This window comes from Larimichthys crocea, chromosome XXII (genome assembly GCF_000972845.2).
Source record: "Larimichthys crocea isolate SSNF chromosome XXII, L_crocea_2.0, whole genome shotgun sequence".
Lineage (NCBI taxonomy): Eukaryota > Metazoa > Chordata > Actinopteri > Sciaenidae > Larimichthys > Larimichthys crocea.
In genome coordinates, this window is record NC_040032.1 from 4,105,669 (window position 1) to 4,124,911 (window position 19,243).

Sequence of the window (19,243 nt, forward strand, 5' to 3'; positions counted from 1 at the left end):
ATTACAAATACTAAAGGTGCAAACGCACAAGGCAAGAAAACAAATGGGAGTACACACACTTTGTGGGAAATGTCAGTGTTGGCATATGCAGCTCCGGGCACAAATGATCGAAACAATGATCTTTTGTGAAGTTTAAAATGACTAACCACTTTAGTTTAGTGTCATCAATGATGCTTCACTTCGTCATGGTCTCCTTAAAGGACAGTTTCACATCTGATCTGTCTTCTTAAATGTCTGGCCTGTGTGTTACATGCTTGACTGCTTCCTGCTTTAATATCTTTTTACTGCGTCACAAACATCTGCCTTGTTTCTTAGCACAAAAGGCATGACTTCTATTAAAGCACCTGAAAACACGGTTTGAAAATATTATTTGTGTGTAACGTTCAATATTTGTGTCCAAATGAGCATGAAAAAAATGGAATGAATAAAAGTTTAAACACTCAGAAACTCAAAAGCGTATCTGATTTATCTGCCTGCAGTTTCAGACTTATTCTCATGGTATTGTTGAGAGATACAGAAAGTGACATCACCTTTTTTCGACATAGCCACACCCACTTCAAACCATCAGGTAGAGGACAGACACAAACACAAACACAGAAACTTCTCATGCAGAATAACCAGCATTGTTCTAACTTTGTGATATTGCAGATACAATATATCAGTATTGGTGTGTATGTCAGTTGATGGGTGAAGGAACAAGAAATTGCAGTAGAGGTAATTTAGAAAGTTTGGAGATGATTCTTCAACTGTAAAATGCATCTCTAACTCACCTGATCATGGCCAATGAGCTTGGTTCTGCTATAGGTTTCTGCCTGTTAAAAGTTTTTCCTTGCCACCGCCTCCATGTGCTTGTTCATGGTGGGAATTGTTAGGTCTCTATAAATACGTAATGAGTCTAGACCTGCTCTACATGGAAAATTACTTTGGTTTGGTTTTGGCGCTATATAAATCAAATTGTCAGTATATATCTTGGTCTAAAATATAAGGGATTCGTATCAAATGAATAAGTATAAAATTGATCCATATCAACAAAAGCTGATCCATAAACAAAAAAATCATTATCAGTCATGTCATGGTGTAATTCACTTCATATTGTTAAAATGTGTTTGCAATCATATATTTCTGCAGCGGTAAGTAAAGGCTGATATAATAGTTTGAAAGCACATACCATGTATGCGTTTTAACAAAAACAGACTTTTGGATTATTACGCAACCACTTCCCTATTTCCCATTTCTGCTCGCTGCTAAGCAAATAGCCTCCATGTCTAAATTAAGTGAACTACTCCTCAGTAGTGACACACTGTACTGCCCAACCTAAACAGCAGTACGTTACACGGCTGTGTCACAAGCAACTGGTTTGTGTTTCTGTCATGCATCTCTGTAGCTAGATTTATGGATGACATGTTGTGCTGCTGTGAAGAATGCTCCCCGACTGGTCAAGGCACATGCAAAGCATTCCCACTATGGGCTGAACACATGTAGGCACAAGCTTTCTCTCTCTCACACACACACACACACACACACACACACACACACACACACAGTTTTTACAGTTTTACCAGAAAGTAACAGAACTATCTACTAATTAGAGTTAATGCATTTAGTGTTTTTACACTCAAAGCATTAATCTAATTACTAGATTAAGCCAAGCTGGTGTGGTGCAATGTCTTGCAGTAAATAGTGTCTCCTTTTTTGAGCGCCTCTTTTTTTTTTTTCTTTTGAGACAAGCGGAACCAAATTAGACACAGTCTACAAAATCCAAAAAGCTTTAAAACAAATTAAGCTGGCCTCGTTGACACTGCGGTGTTCCTGTACTTTCACAGTGATTCCCCACCTCATTTTGTCTAAAGGCTATTTGCCAACACTACACCTGCCTGGAAATAGTGATTAAAGAAAGATATAGGACAAATAAAACCTGAATCACACTGACGCACTGTGATACTTTGTAACTCTTTGAAAATGAGTAATGCTTCAGCGATGTGTGTATATGAGGTGGCGCCAACAGAAGACACAACACACTGACTCCTATCGATTCATATTCCAATAACAAACAGCAGAAGTCACCTGGCAACCGCAGCCGCTGTCATCGTGTAGACCTCACTCTATGCAAATATATAACAACCACACAATTTACAAATACACCTAAATAGAATTACTTCACAGCAGAGGCCAAATCATCGCTTCTTCAGCTGCCAAACTAAAAAAAATCATAGCCTGTGTACAGCCTGTAAAATGTTTTCTAAGCTGCATTTAATGGGTTAAACCACAAGATCATCATTCATTTTGGAATAGTTATTTATACTATTCTATACTTATCTACAGATATTTATCTTTCAGTATACCTTTCTATACCTTTTTTTTTTTAAACCTTTCTGCTGGATCTCTACTCTGATATCTAGCTAAAAGTGTTACTTTCAGTTTCTATATTACCCACACGCCACCATAACTTAAAGCGGGGGTTGAGGAGACATATGTAGAAGGAAATAAGTTCCACTGATGCTGCTGTACCCTGTCAGTGATTGACAAAGGCCCTTAAAAAAAAAAGGCGCCTCAGCCTTTAAAACCCTGTAACAGACTTTAAAAGGGTTGATTGGAACCAACCCATTAAAAACAGGCAGGCTTAACTACACTTCTAAAAGTTGTGTGTATGTTCTCTTCTGTGTTTGTTGTCTCTTTTCCTCCCTTCTCTTTCTCTCTCTCTCTCTCCCTCTGTTCGTTCTTCTCACTGTGCTGATGTCAGCATGTTAAAGGCCCTCCTTTTCTCACGCTGCGGGTCTGGCTGCCCTGCTATAGTCTTAAGACCAGATTGTTCCTGGAAGAGAACAAACAGCACTGTCTCTCTCTCTCTCTCTCTCTCTCTCTCACCCCCTTTATCTTCCTCTCTTACTCAGAAAGCAGAACGGGTGGGTTGACAGTGGAATGCATCATCTCACCCCTGCCCAATCCACCCAACCGGAGGTTAGTGAGCTCTGACCATAACCACTGGGCTAATTGTTGAGATCCCGAGGCTAGTACACACTCCAAAACAATGAGGTGCAGACAGACCTTGTTCACCGTTGTATATAATTATTCTACTGCCGGCCGGATGTTCATACGTCAATTTTTGGTGTTTGGTGGAGTTTCTATACTAACCCAGAAAAGTACTGCTGCTGTTACAGACTGAATAATAAATGTTCATAAAGAGATTGAGAGCAGCCTTGGAAGTGAAGCAAAAGCTGAGACTGTGAAGCCACACACACACACACACACACACACAGGAAGCATGTGGTTTAAATACTGCAGGAAAGGATGTTTGTACATGTGACTTATCAGTACAAACTAACACAGTTTAGCTTTGACTGATGGGGAACACCTTTCACACTCAGGAATTCCAGCTATGGCTGACCATGAATAGCTCTGCTCTAGGGCTGTGACGGAGCCTGCAGGTCATGTTTAGATATAAGTGGTTTGTCAGTTTGTCCTGTTGCTGGATTTAAAGTTATCCATTAGTGTATTTACAAACCAATGAGCATCTCTCTATATAGTTTTTATTGGCCGTGGAGTCCACCATACCCATGCACAATTCAGAATCCTTAGATAAACACTAGCTATTGACAGGAAAACAATGCAGCCATGTAGTCCAGCGTAATTTGATCTCATTGATAACAGCCTCACTGTTTATTCATAACAGCTATATTAAGTTATTGCTAATGCAACCATTTCCGCTGATGCTACGACACTCTGTCATTTGGGGAATTTTTCATCAGTGCATCATTTATCATTTTTGCACGGAACAAAAGAAGGAGCAGCCACAGGGAGCTGTCAGATGAAGAGCTGTAGACAATAAGCTGGACAGCGAGATAACCAACTTTACTGGAAAACCACTGTGCTCAGCATGAAATCAGATTGCGGTTACTTTTAAAAAAAATTATTATTAAAACAATGTGAGTTTGTGAGACTGAGCTGCAAATAGATACGCCAGTTGCTCTTTATGATAAAGTATCTGCTCAATGAGTATTAAAGTGCACTTGCTGTTACCATGGTAACCACAGCCAAAATCAGCCAATCTAAACTTTAACAAGGATTCAGTTTAGACAACTGAAGACAGAAGACAATTCTTGTAAACATTTCTGTATAAAAATGCACAGTTCAAGTAAAAACTTAACTCCATCATATATTTATAATAACATCACAAGCAGAGGGTTAAAAAAAACAACTATCTTTAGTCTTAACTCTGCCTTGTAATTCCTCAGATATTCAAGGTTGTGCCCCAGCATTTGGTCACTATTATTTGTCTTGGCCAGAAAGACCGAGAGATTAGAGAGGGAGTTGAAAAGTTTACACTTGACCCAGCGTGCGAGTGTGGAGAGGAAAAATAACTCTAGCGCAGAGAACACTAAACTGAAATTGATCCTCATTCCTTGCAGTTACATCAGGCTGTTGATGAATGGATCATTTCTGACGCATTATGTCACCCTGGGGGTCTTGTGTCGTTCCCATTCAGGCAATCCACTTTTCTTATCTTTTTTTTTTCAACAATACCTCCATGTCAAGGAGAAATATACTGTAGATGATATATTGTTGCAATAAAAATAACATCCCATGGACCTGCCAACATGCATGGTTAAAAGATCTGTTTTTCCACTTCCCTGCTGTTCATTTGGATTTGTGTTGTGGTTCTGTTTGGAAAGGTTGCAAAGAAAACTCTGAGGATGGACACAAAAACGCCTGAGCCAACTGAAAACGATACATCTTGTGAGGAAGGTAACGTCCCTTTGGTACATTATGCACCAGCCTGATACAACAGCAGCCTTGACCACAGTGTTCCCACGCAGCAGCGCAATGTCTGTTCATTTATGTAGACTGTCCGAGCTCTGCAGTAATAGTGCAGAGTTCGGACAGTTGTATGCAGTTGGATAACACAAGTACAACTTCTTCTAAACTCAGAACAAACAAAAAACATATTGATAGTTTAAGTGTTAGGATGTGCAAACACATAAAACAGAAGAAAGGACGCCTGTGGTTTTACACTTGAAGCTGGTTGTCCTAACCAGATGCCTGTGGTACCTACCCACAATGTGTTGTCATGGTAAAATGCATCAAGCAGCTTGACAATATAGCGGTGGTCACATTTAGCCAGGATGTCAATCTCGACCATGTAGTCCTCCAGCTCCTCCTCGCATTTTGTCTCGATCTGTTTGGCTGCAGCTAGAGCTCCTGTCTCTTTGTTCTTGGCCTGAAAGACAAAGAACAACATTAAATAAATTCAGCATGCATGAGTAATAGAAGGCATCTTTGGAAGGATTCTTGCATATGACTTCCTGTGTTAAAGGACATAAATAGTGGGACTGAAGAAGTTTCACTACCCCAGAAAGAAACTTTTTATAATCAAACTTTGACACTAAATATTTATAGTGGGGAAGATACAGGGTGTGGCTGTGTGATAGAGGCTGTAAAATGATTCACACTGTAAACATTTCTGTCCTCATTTATATGCCAGATTAAAAAGGTGGAAAATATCAAAATCAAACTATGACTATGAAAAGCTCTCAACTCAAAGATCAGTTTATTGTGACTCTCCTATTTTATGTGTCTATGACCCTGCCAGCCGACCTCTTCTAACCCAGCTGTTGCTGAGGGAAATCCGAAACGTCAAAAAAACATGTGCCGGCAATCAAAATGTTGACTAACTAACATTTAAGGACAAAACAGGAAAGGCAACTCCACACCCTCCCTGAGCAACAGGGGAAGAGGAGAAACCACAAAAACCACCGTGGGTCAGTATAAACGTAGACGCACACACAGAGATAAAACATTCTAGTCATTCTGAGTAACAGAGGGAGGCAATGTAAACACAAGCGGATAGTTCAGTTCCTTTCTGGAAAGGATCAAAACACACGTTGGGTGACTCGGCGTGCAGCACAAGGCGGAAAACACATGCTGTACGTGCTTTGGTAAGAGACAGAATGTTGTGAATACTGACTGATGAGTTTTTGTGGGTAAATGTGAGATTATTGTGCATCTGCAGACAGAACCACACATTCAGTGCAGTGATTGCATCAGAGATGAGACTTAAAAAACAAGACATAAATGGTGTTCCATGCTAGACAATTGTCAAGAACCCACAACACTGTCAAATCATATGAAATGATTGAAGACAAATCTATACTGTGAATTTTAAATGAAAAAATGACATAGTTGCATCTCTTTGGAGGCGTATCTATGGAGGCGTATATATTGTATCGAATGGCACATATGTATTTATGTCGACCCAGTGACCTGCAGAAGCACGGCAGACTAAACAGCCTGGTGGGGTCTCCATCTTCATGCTTTACAGGGGCTGTGGGAAAACATCTGAATAAACAGAACAGGCTCACAGCAAAACACATCTCAGTCCACCATGACTGTGTGTGAGTTTGTCAAACAGAGCTCCGGAGAATCCAAGTTGCCTCAGACAAGAGCAACCCACAGTGTGAGTCAACAGGACGTCTCCTCCTGCCATCAAACCGTCAGTCAGTTAGTTAACAAACCTCGACAGTACACACGGAGACATCAGACATTTTCACTTCTCTGCTAACGTCACAGCTCGATGCCATTCGCTCCCCTCCTGCAGCAACACTGTCAGTCTCAACAAACTCACTGTCTGGGGGCTGATATCCGCTAGAAGACCTACTGGTGAATGCAACTATGTTTGTTGGTGTTGTGCCATAAGTTCTGTACATAATTTCATTCTCGGCACCAGTTTTGCCATGCACACAGTGTAGAATACAATTCTTTAAAAAAGGACTGGGTACCAAGAAGCACCACACATAAAACATGCACTGGAGCTACACTACATCTGACATCTGAATCTTATCCAGTCCTACTTTAGCAAACATAAGACATCTAACAGGATAACATTGGACAACTATTTTCCTTGCCATTGTCACCAAGTGCTTTTATGGTGGTAAGGTATGGTTTATGGTGGTAAGTGTTGGGTCTCTATAAATTATTTTATAAAAGGAGCACAGTCTAGACTTGCTATATCAAATGTGCCCTGAGATAATAGTAACAGTTTTCTCACTTCTTTCACAGCAATTACAGTTTTTTCCTAGTTCATCTAGTATCAGCCCCGACTGACTGTGACTCAAGTGACATCATTTGAGGAAATTTACTAGATTTAACTCCTTTCTAATTGGGATTTATTTATGTGTATTGCAAGGACAATACCTTCTATTTATTTTATTGTAACAAGACTAGCCACATGTCCTCATCATATCACTTTTGTCTCACATCATGCGTTACATATTGCTGACTTATACCTGAACGAGTATGAGTGCGTGTAATGTAACATCTGGGGGTTTTACATCAACATATTTTCCTGTGGAACACTGGGCACACAGAAACACAGAGATATACCACCACATGAAAAAAGAGGCAATGTGGTTTGTCATGTCGACATGTTTTGAGGATTTGTATTGTGCTAAAACATAAAACATAAAAAATACGAACACAAAACAAGCACTGCAAGTCTGAAGCTAATCAATGAGTTTCTGCTGTTATGGAGTTTTAACTTTTCAACAGCCAACCCCCTGACCCAGCTTCACAAGGACATTCTCACACGCACTCTCTCTCTCACACACACACACACACACACACACCTTTACATCTCAGTGAGAACGAGGCTGAGGAATGCACTTCTGGCCTTCAGATGGTTGGGGGAGTGAAAAAAAAAGGTAGATTGAGGACTGAGCCTTGTGCATTTAGGTGGTGCTGTTTTGTGTGCTGAGGGGGAATGGATTACGTCAATGCGAGTCCTCAAGTATAACATGCAAACATGCATCATTGTTTATCTGTGCACCTTACCAAGTGTATACACTGCACAGAGAGGAGATTAACCTAAAACACCTCATTGTGATTCACATGGGACCTCCAAAAATTCCAAAAGCTAGCGTGACATCAATGCACAAGTGTGTTTGGATGTCTGAAACGAGGAAGTAATTGCAGGAGGAGGCATCTCTAAATGCTTTTTAATCTCAACAACCTTCAAAAGACCAGCAGCAACCTCTCCCAACAAACGCAAATTCCTGTCTAATTGACTGACGACTTTAATTGATTCGAGATCTCGTTTAGTGACATTTGAAGTTAATTTCTCTTTACACCATTGTTGTTTGTTTAGAGTCTGCTGCCGACCTTATTTCACATCCTGACATATTATCTCTACTGTTAATGCTCTTACTATATTTTGCAGGTATGTAGCATTATTTTCTGCACAACCAAGGACAGAAAAAACACTGTTTTTTTTCTGAAGATCTATGTAAACACCTCTAAGAAAACCACACAAAGAAGGGCGTTATGGGTAATCGCAGAGGAACTAACGAATACAGTTACACCTTCAAAATGTCAACAACATGTCGTGTGGACCTGGGATTTAAGTGAGCTGATTGTTTACTTCAGACTGGAGTTGACATATGTACAACATACATATACTGTAAGTGTAAATGAAACACTTCCAAGCAACCCCTGGGCACATTCGCCTACAAGTAGCCCACAGAAGCATAATTCAAGCTTTAGGGGGATGACAGGCCAATGAGGAACCTACACATTTCTAAATTTGTATATATACACAAAACAAAAGAAACAAGCACACAGACGGCAGATGTCAGAGTTCTACAGAAAACACTGTAAAATATTACATAATAACAGCTTAGGACTGAAGAAGCAGGAATACAGTTAACTACATGCTTTAACTGCTGCAGCCATCCCAAGAGAAAACAACACTACACTGCTTCTAAACCACTGACTCTTCAAACTCTCCTCCAGAGCAGAACAACAGTCTTGGGTTTTGTTTGGGTCTGGTTTCCATGGAGATCAGAAGGACTTGTTTCTGCTCCATCTCGCAGCTCGTCTCACTAGATCTCTGCCCGGCTGTTTTCTTGTTCATGAGTGAACTGACAGCAAAACATAGATGAAGTGATGAAGTGATTTCCACCTAAATGCTCAAGTGTTCCTTTATCTTGCAGTGTGAAAGGACAAGCTTACATCTTAATAAACATTTAAAAAAACATAAATGAAGATTATACACTAGCTTTGGTGCTTATTCACACCTCCCAAAACACTTGAACAGAACACTAATTCTCACAAGTGATAGTACAAAAACAACAATCAATCATTTTTACCATTTTTTTGCAATGTGAATGGAAAAGTTAAGGAAACAAAAGTAACAAAAGAAATTTGCACCTCATCTATATTTTTGTGCATTTTCTCAATGTTTCTACCAATCATCCAGCAATTTATCAGTAATTGTGATCTAACTCGTTTTTCCAGTTTTTAATCCTCTTTACTGTAACATACATACACAGCACACCTCTCAGCCCTCCAGCCTCATCATTCATTGTCTGTCACACTTCTTCGTCTTTTGTCTCCCTCACCATATTTGTCTGTCACCCGTGCCTGTGTATCTCTCCCCATCTGTCATGTATATTTATCCATCTGTTTTCACTAACTGTCCATGACCATGAAGCAGACCCGGCTTTTGTGAAGGAAAAGCTGTAAAAGCAGATGTTTACTGACCCACGTGCTGGTATACAAACACTGTATGTACTGCTAGACTATGTAAACACTCACACATAAAGGCGCACACACACCTAGCCGTGTGTGTGTGTGTTTGTGTATCATTCAGACCCATACTCTTTTCAAAATGAATCAAGTTGTGAATAATAATGTTTAACACTTCATCTGTGTTGACAAAGGTATTAATGATTACTGGCTTTAAAAACAAAGTCATTCTGGATCACACTAGAAAAGAAGCCTATGGCGAGTTACCACATGAAGCCTAAAAGTAACCTTTACATCTTCAGATTTTTCGCATTTTGTTTACTTCTATGACACAAATTATGAGTATTTAGGCTGCAGGTTGAAAAGAATGAAGAAAAATTAATCATAGTGTCGATGAACCAGATGTCTTCCTGTAAAAGAACTTTCCCTGAGGGCAGTCACCTATAGATTGAATGAGCATACCACATGCTGACGTGTATATTTGGCTTGTATTCTGTGTAATAGTCTCTACAAAACACACACACACACACACACACCTCTCTCTCCAGGGGAATGTGTGTATGTTAGACCTTTGCCCCGTCATAAACCTGTAAACCCCCCCCCCCCCTCCTCCTCTGAAGGCTCTCCGCGTGTGTCTGCGAATAGGAATGCGGTTCTCAGCGCCGACATAATGACAGCAGGTAATAAAAGCTCACCTCTGACAGCAGATAAATGACAGCTACACGTAGGCTACTGATTTGTTTTAGAGCAAAAGTTGAACAAAGCATCGAAAAGGTTTTGTCTTCTAGCTACTTTTAAATAAAAGTAAATCTTTGTCTTCTGTATCCAACAACATCACCTCCACTGGGGATAAAGGGACCCCCCTCACTTTTACAGTTAGCATGTCCTCCAATCAACAAAATCCAGTCATAAGAAGATTTGCACTCATCAAGATGCTGAAATGTAAATGCATTCAAAGTAATTGAGCAAGAAATAGCGAGTGATTTACAAACTTTTCTGCCCTGGATTTTTGAGAAACACACAAGCTGCCCTGCCTCCTTGGTGGAGGACAGAATTTATATTACTTATATTACTCTGAAACCAAAGCTACGCCCTTGCCGATACCAAAACATCATCAGCACAACTACAAGGTCTATTTCCTTCTGTGCATTTATGCCTGAAAGACACGCCACTCCAAAAGAAAGCAAACTTTTCAGTGTGATATGAAAAAGTACTATTTCAGTAGCAAACACCTCGACCCCTCTAAATAGAAAAATGGTTTTCTATGTAAATCTCCACACTGGTAGCAGTAAAGTAAGCATTTATGCATTTCGGAGAAGATTAAACATGGATGTGATAATAGATTTTCTTCTGAGTGACCTTCTGAGTTTTTTTAACAGAGAAAGCTATGTTTGTTACTTAAATATAACCCTACTGTGCAGAAAAGTAACTAAAACATGTTGTAGCTTATTTTCTTATCTCTAAACATGACCATAAAGTGTGACAAAGACAAAGTAATGCATGTATCTATCTTTTTCTGAAAATGTCTTTTTAGAAAAAGAGAGAAGGTCTTCCTGCTCTAAGAGAGAATGGCGATCCAAGTTCACAATATGTTCTTCTATCAACTCAGCACCGATATTCTTCCTCTGTTTCACAACCTACTGGCTGCATAAAAACATGAACTGGGTGTGAAGCACATAACAGCTCAAAGTGAACAGCCCACTTAGATGGGGCAATGAATCTTTTCAGGATGTGAAAGTTTCGATCCACACTGCAAAATGTCCCACATTCAAAACCTTGAAGTTAACAAGGTCACAAGCACAAAGCAGGTCAGTGAGGCAGGAAATCATGATATGCCACAAAGAGCTTTGAGGGGTGGGGGGAAACAAAAAAAAAAACACGTTTACACTGTTCTCTTCAATCATTTATACTCATGCAAGGCCGTGAAGCAATATTTCACAAGCATGAATCTCATGACAGATGTGCTACGCTTCCTGACTACAGCGAGTAACAACAGATTTGAGGGTTAACCAGTCATGGTTAGATCATGCTGCTGAAACCAAGCTCAGACAGGTACTTCAAGATGCCGGATTATTCAGTGGAGTTATCTAGAACTTATCTGAAATACCATCATGTGAAGGGAATGGTTATAATACACGTTAAGAAACCTGTCAAGACAGAGTATGTGGCTACTGCAAGTGTGATATTCTGCTTTTCTCAGAATGAACTCTGGATCTACGAAACTAAAAACCAGGCTCATAAATTCTCATGAAAGTCCTCGATCTTTAGCCTGTCACAGACCCAGAACTACCAGCAGTATTTAGACGCAGGAACACAGAATAGGTTCTTCCATAACTGCCAGTAACAATGTCATCACAAGGATGAAAGGGACTCCCAGCATGCTGAGCCCACACCCACCCAGCAGCGCTCCTATCAGTCACTGTAGGCCCAGCTGGTGCCTGAGATTAGACCCAGAGTTTCACGCAGCACTGACAATCATCTCAGTGAAGGCATAACATACGTCTTTTGGGCACTGGCGTATTCTAAATTAAGACGCTAGCTTTCACACAACCCTTGTGGCTTTCCTTTGCAAAGAGGATGTTGCAACTTTCAACCTGTTCCCCCTCCCCCTCACTGATGACACCCAGCGTGTTTCTCTTTCACTTAACTCAAGAGGATAATCATGTTTGAAGAGATTTTTTCCATAAGCCTTTCACTTGCGTTCCACCATCTGTTATTCCAAGTCAGATCAGCACAACACTTCTATTTTGTGCCATAAATGAATCCAGTTGTTCTGCAACATCTGGCTTTATAGTAAATATCTTTAAAAGCCCAATAAACTGGACCTGTTCTGAAATTACACATCATTAAAACTTAATGTGTAAAAGCTTTTTTTTTTTTTTTATAAACAAAACAAATACTGGTTCCAGAATGGTGCTACATGTTACATCCTTTCTAAAATGGCCCCAGGACAATTGTGTTCTGGCTGAAGGACAAACCTCATTATACCAAACAGTCTTGAATGAAAAGTGAAAAAAGATAACGTTGTTAAGAGAAACAGAGTGTGCCATGAACCCATTGTGTCATGGCTGTCTAACCTGCAGCCTTTTCCTTTTACAACACTGCAACAAAAGCCTGTTTTCACTTTCAAACATTCACTTTTATTTTCACAACAACACAAAACTTGCAGTTCACACTCTTTGACTCCAATAACTCAAAAACAGTGTTTTCCCCATCTTAGAGATAGTGTATAAAAGCCACTGTCTGAACACAAATCTCAACACAAATTGTATTTAATGTATTTAAACACATCCTAATCAAGAACACTTACACAGGATGTGGTTGTCTACACAAACACAGTTTAAGTCCAGGTTTAGCACACTGGCTTTTATATTACAGACCAAGAGGGATAAGATCCATTGTGGGTTTTCATCCCACAATGGGAATTTGACAGAGCGTAACCTCGCAGCTTGCGCGTGTCCATGGAAACATTTTTAACCAGCGGCAGCAGGGAAATGTGCTCAGCGGCACGTGGCTTATTAATTAGTGAGAGGGACCATACAACTGCTCTGTTTCATGCATCAGTTGCAGCCACACACCTTCACGCACGCACACGGACATACACGCTTTCCAACAAGTGCAAGCATGCTTAGACAGATGTATACAAAACAAAGAAAACATTGTATGAAACACTGTGTGGACAGGAAGTGAGACAATCTACTGACTACTAATACAAGCATTAGAGATACTTCAAGTGTTTACAGTGAGAATGAAGGGATATATCTGGAGTTTTAAGAACAACCACAATATGCTATGTGGTATGTTACTTATAGGACCTACCTAGTGCACCGAAACATCTTCAAACCTGACAAACTGCGATTTAAATCTAAAAGTAGCACCAGTTACACTTCAAAAAAACTCTGATTGCGGTCTATCTCTTGCATGTTCACTTGAAGCCATACTCCGGCAGGTTCTAGTAAAGTTAAAAGTTGTTTCTTAGTCTGGAATATAAGTGCTACATATGTTCATTAAACCATCAGATCCAGGGAGGAAGGCCACATTTCTTCCTGGGAAGACAAACGTCAGCAAAATGGAAAACAATGCATTGTTCAAAACGTTGCCTTAATGTCTGTGTGTGTTAAACTACTGTCTGACAGTGCCACACTGATGGTGGACAGCGATACAGTAACCCCGTGATACAGAAAACTTGAGAATGTCAACAACAGCTTGTTTGTGCACACGTGTTTCCTTCTGAGTGGCACGTACAGCATGAACCAGCATTTTAAAAAAATGAATACTCTGTTTGTTTTGGCAAATTTTTTTGCTTATAAAAAATAAAATATCTGTAGTTTGTTTTTTTGGCCAATACTGACTGAGGAAATACAGAAAATGGCACAGATAAAGTTAGGAAAAATAAAACTGAGCTTGGACATTTGCAGCGGACTGAACATATCTGATAACTGTGGCATTATATTTTATGAGATCCTTCTCTTTCACAGTGCTCCACACACACACACACACACACACACACACACACACACACACGCTTGATTTGTCCTCAACACTCGCCTTAAGGAACAAAGTGAGTTGTTATTCTCCCAATGGTGACATTAACCTTTAGAGTCCATTTGACAGGAGCACTCTGTGCTCTCAACCAACAGTGTGCAGTTAAAAGAGGTCTGTGCATAATCTCAACGACAGATGTTGGAAACCTGAGCAGGGGTCCGTTAAAGTACAAATAATTAATGTTTACGAAGAGAGCATCAGTATTGCTCTTCTGCTGCCTGTCACACACCCAAAAACAGCTTTTTATTTGACTTTACCCCCTACAGTCTGATAAGCAGCTGATTTCACTTGTGACAGAGATATGGAGTCTCCTCCCCCTCACGCCTCCTCTATCAAACGCTTTAACAACGGAAAACATGTGCGATTAACCACTTGAGGCCTTTCACTCCCACAGACTGAGCTGATTATTCTGAGGTTCAGGAGCTGTGAGAGGAAGTTGTCCCCCGATCAAGTCCCACGATTTCCTCTCTTGGCCATCATCTGCTCCCACTCTGCCTCCCTCCCCTCCATCTGACAGATGCAGGTGTGGAGCTGTCCTCCTTGAACCCACTTAAGCAGTGGAAACAGAGGCCAAAAAATTCAAGCCAAGCCAAGGCTTGACATTTGTATAGGAAAGAAATCACATCAGATTTTAGATTGCTTGCCAATTATTCAAGTGGAATGATGTTCAATGCACCGATAAGCCACAAATCATCTAGTTTAGCCTCAGTTTGAACAATTCTGGAGCTGAATTTTGAATGTATGCATCCACACACGAAGTAAGAGAATTTCTGGAGATAACTAACTTCTAAAAACTTAAAAGCACCTCGTGTTCAGTCAGCTTAGAAGAAAAACTTAAAAGCGTTGCTTGTTCTCATGGTATACTGCTTCAATGTCCGTGTTATTTTCTTTGTGTTATCAAAAGACTATCCACAGGATGTCTCACATGCTCGCTTTGCTCAATAGACACATTATAGGACAACTTATGTAATGTTTAAGACCTAGATATGAATGTAAGATTTGCGAAAACAGGGAAGCTTAAATGATTCAAATTCATCGCTCTATGCCTGTACTCCTGTTTCATTGCCTCGCTGTATGTATACAGTGCTGTCCAGTAAAAACAAAATACCTAAATAAGGAGGAGTCCTCTAAAAAGACTACATTTTCTGTTTGGGCCTCTGGGAAAGCATCACTTCTTCCACTGAGGCCCCTGATGTGTCAAAGACTTTCACTGTGCTCCACTGAGCAGTGCAGACACAGAGCGCCTGTGCCGGGCTTCACAGAGGGGACTGACCAGCTAACACATCCAGATTAAGTAACGCCTCTGAGCCAAAAGTGTTGCTGCTGCTGCTGCTGCTAAGGGTTGGGAGGAAAGGGCAGAACTAATGAAGAGCGCTTTCACTGTCACGGTGGCTGCTCCACACTGGATGGAGGGGGGTAAACAGGGGGCAGATTTCTCTGCGCCTTCTGTACTGCAGATGTTTGCAGAAAGATCACAACAGAAATGTGTAGTCCTTTTACAGGTACTTTAGTGAAACTATGGGGTTTAAACGGACCAAACATGAGGAAAGAGAAAACAAGATGAAAACGTAATGAAGTGGCTCTCAACAGGGGGACAGGAGCTACAGCATGGTGACCAAGCACATAGATGAAATATTAGTCATCAACCATACAATGCTGGGAAGGTGAAGCATCCACAGGTGAAGCAGTAATTATAGTCTTTATTCAAAAAAGGGATGTGTATGTAAGATATGTGCATCACAAAAGAAACACTATAACCCACAAAAGAACTTGATGTATGATCTGTAGCTTGTAATAAGTGACTATATTTGATCATGGAGTAACACAGACAAACTATTAGTCTTTATGGGAGAATGTAAGAATGACTTTTAAAGTATCCACGAAGCTTTTTAGACATGACTGAACTTGGCAACAGGTGAGCAACTTGTCAATTAAGTTTTAAGTCTCTTACCTTGTAGACTTTTCCAAAGGCACCGTCGCCCAGCTCGCCAATAATTTCCCATAGGTCGTTAGGATTGATGTCCCGATGGACGTGCTCGTACTGCTTGACTTTCTTTTTGATTTCAAGAGTGGGCAGCCGGAGAATTTTGCTGAATCTAGCGAGTGCCATTATTTACAATGCAACAATATTCAAAAAAAGAAAAAGAACAAGTATCAAAAAGCTCTAGGCAGAGCGCATTACGCACGCAGAGACGCGCAACCGGGCAAAAGCACGCTTCTATCAATTTACCAAAAATTCACTTCCCGCTTCTTAGAGAGAATAAAAAATAAAAAATAAAAGATCTGAGCTCGTTCAAATACGTTATTCTACTCCTCCTGTGTCATGTCTGAAGGCTCTGTCGTGATCATCCCCATTCACAAGCTGCGGTTAGAGCTGAACGCGCGGTGATCACCTGCCACTGGAAACACGATGGAGTAGACGCCTGTGTGCCTGCCAGAGCAACTTGTTGCAACTGATCGAAAACGCCCCACCTTGTTACTCAACAACCCTCCCACTGCCGTCATGGAAATGTAGTTTCTTTGAAAGTAGAAAGCTGTCGTCAGTGTGGCGCTGGTGAGGTAAAAAGGACTTCATGTCCGGGTCGGTGCTGGGCGGGTCCTCTGACAGCCTGTGCCGTCAGGAAAACTACAAATCTTCTATTAGTGCGTTACAGTAGATTAGAGGTTATGAATTTAATGTGACCCTCATTTACTCATGCACACACGTCACATGGTGTCACTATAATGTCTAATGCTGTCGGTTCAAAGTTTGTGAGGCTCAGAACTTTAGTTATTTGATTTATTCTGATGAAATTTTGAATTTGAAGTGCTTTCCATTCTCTTTTCATCTAGTTAAAAACTGCGTGCTGGCTCCACTCGCTCGCTCCTCACCTATAGGCCTGCATGCAATGCTGTAGCGCCCTCTAGTGTCACATTTAAGCTCAGTCAACTTGTTGGGCATGTGGAAATCAGTCAGACGAGAAGCTGCAGATGATAAATACATTATTTGTGCTGACATGAGTAGTCATCGATCCAGAAAAGGAATAGACCTTTTTCACAGCAGCCACTTTGACATGAAACAGTAAACCGTGTAAACACAGGTGTTACCAATGATACTAATTAAGGCTCAGTTCCATTCAGGTCAAACAGAGTCAGGGCGCTGCCGTTGTGCATGATGGCTCATTGGAAAGGCTCTGCTGCAATTAATGGAACTCATCCTTAATTAATGTCATTGTCAATACTTTTTCATGGCTGGTCTATTGACAGAACTGAATTTATAGCAAAGTAATCAGTTTTATGTTCCAGTATTAGTCGGACAAACAACAACATAAATGACTAATTTTCACTGTTTTATGGAATAGACCATAAAATATAACATGATAATTATAATTAATTGTGAAAATAATCATTTGCAGTTTTGAGCTTTTAATGGGGACAGATAATTGTATGGAAGTATATTGCTGCCTTGCCAGACTTTTTTTTTCTTAAATCAGTTTTCACATTTTAACATGATACATTTAACATAATGATGATGATGATGATGATGATGATGATAATAATAATAATAAAACTAATAATAATAATAGTAATAATGATAATAATAATAACCACAAATGTACCATTTAAAAACAAAAAAGCCCTTAAGTGGTCACCCCTAAAATAGCACAATAATTAATTATTAATTAACTAGAAAATGTTGGCTCAAAATGTACACTTTGCCATAGGAAAGTGACTGTCCAGTGAAGATTTTCACTTGTTGACAACACATTGAAAGTTGAACTAACGCAAAACTTATTTCATTATAACTCCAAACTTATCACGTTAAAACGTCATATACCTTTTTTGTCTAGCATGGCAGAAATATGCTTCCATATAATTGTGTTTGAATTGTCTTTGTTGGTCTAATGCTTCTATGCTGCATACAACTGACCTTTTTCACAGCAGCCATTTTGACATGAAATAGTAAATAGTGTAAACACAGGTGTTACCAATGATACTAATTAAGGTTCAGTTCCATTTAGGTCAAACAGAGTCAGGGTGGTGCTGTTGTGCATGCTGGTTCGCTGGAAAGGGTCTGCTGCACTAAATGGAATGGAGCCTTAATTAGAAATACTACTATTTCATGTCAAAATTAGCTCAGTTGGTAGAGCGTCCGCCCTATGCACAAAGGCTCAGAAGGTCTCACATGCTCACTCTGCTCAAAAGACACATTATAGGACAACTTACTTAATATTTAAATTAGCCTGTGGCTACATCTTTTCTGGGAAAATGGTTGATTGATTTATATGATATGATTCATCCTCTTTCCTTCAGTGTATTGTAATGTTTCAACATTTTCCCTCAGAATGTAAATATGAATCATTTCAGGATGAAACTCGTTGACCTTCATTTACAGTCTCTCTGAGTAATTTTCTCTTAGTTCTATGGAAACAATTAACTGCTGAATTCCCAGTTATAGACAGGAAGATTGGTGGCAGTAGGGTGATGTCATGCTTTGCTTGCTCATCAGTTCTGCACTGGGCTGTTTAAATATGTTGGAAAACTAAATTTGGCTTGTTTAGCATCTGATCTACAGTTTCAGGATATTTATCAAGATATATTTATCCATTTTGGGCATGTGTTTTGTTAGCTTAGTCATTCAACCCACCACTTTCTTGAACATTCTCTGATAATACATTTCATTCTCGATACATTGTGAAAGAGGTTTCATCAGAGGTTCCTGTAAATCCCTAAAGAACTACAGTAAAGAGACAAGCTCATGCAAGTCCCTACAAGCCCACAGAGGGTTACTCACACTAATGACACCACTGTATATGTGTGTATATCCATTAAGCTACAGGATGTTCAGGTGCTTGTTGAGTCTAAGTTTAACAATAAATGGTGGATGAAAATGATTTACAGGAGTACTTGTCGGAGGGCAGAATTGTAAATCATGAAACTGATGATAGTTGAATGCAATTTAGTTCCTTGAGCTGTCACAGTTTACTGGGATTGTAAATGTCAGTAGTAACACGTGTTTCCTATTGTTTTCCAACTCAAACTGTCTGTTATCTCTACATGTATGTGTAATAATGCTTCAAAATACCTGTATTTGCTTGGTTTTAATGTTTTCTTTTACCATTGTGTGAACTCTAACCCCTAAATCACAGCATTCAAAAGGATCTTTTGAAGTTACTCTATCATCATTTAATGAGAATAACCA

General features: G+C 39.9%; 1 protein-coding gene across 1 annotated transcript in view; it reads right to left on the minus strand.

The window, feature by feature from the left end:
- Positions 1-16,532, minus strand: part of stk10 (serine/threonine kinase 10) — a 39,082-nt gene extending 22,550 nt beyond the window's left edge. Inside the window, exons 1-2 of the mRNA XM_010729341.3 lie at positions 16,013-16,532; positions 5,051-5,215 (exon numbers count right to left, since the gene is read on the minus strand). Of these exons, the coding sequence (XP_010727643.1) occupies positions 5,051-5,215; positions 16,013-16,171 (324 nt within the window). The 5' untranslated portion in view covers positions 16,172-16,532. The remainder of the gene's footprint in view (positions 1-5,050; positions 5,216-16,012) is intronic.
- Between the last annotated feature and the right edge of the window lie 2,711 nt (positions 16,533-19,243).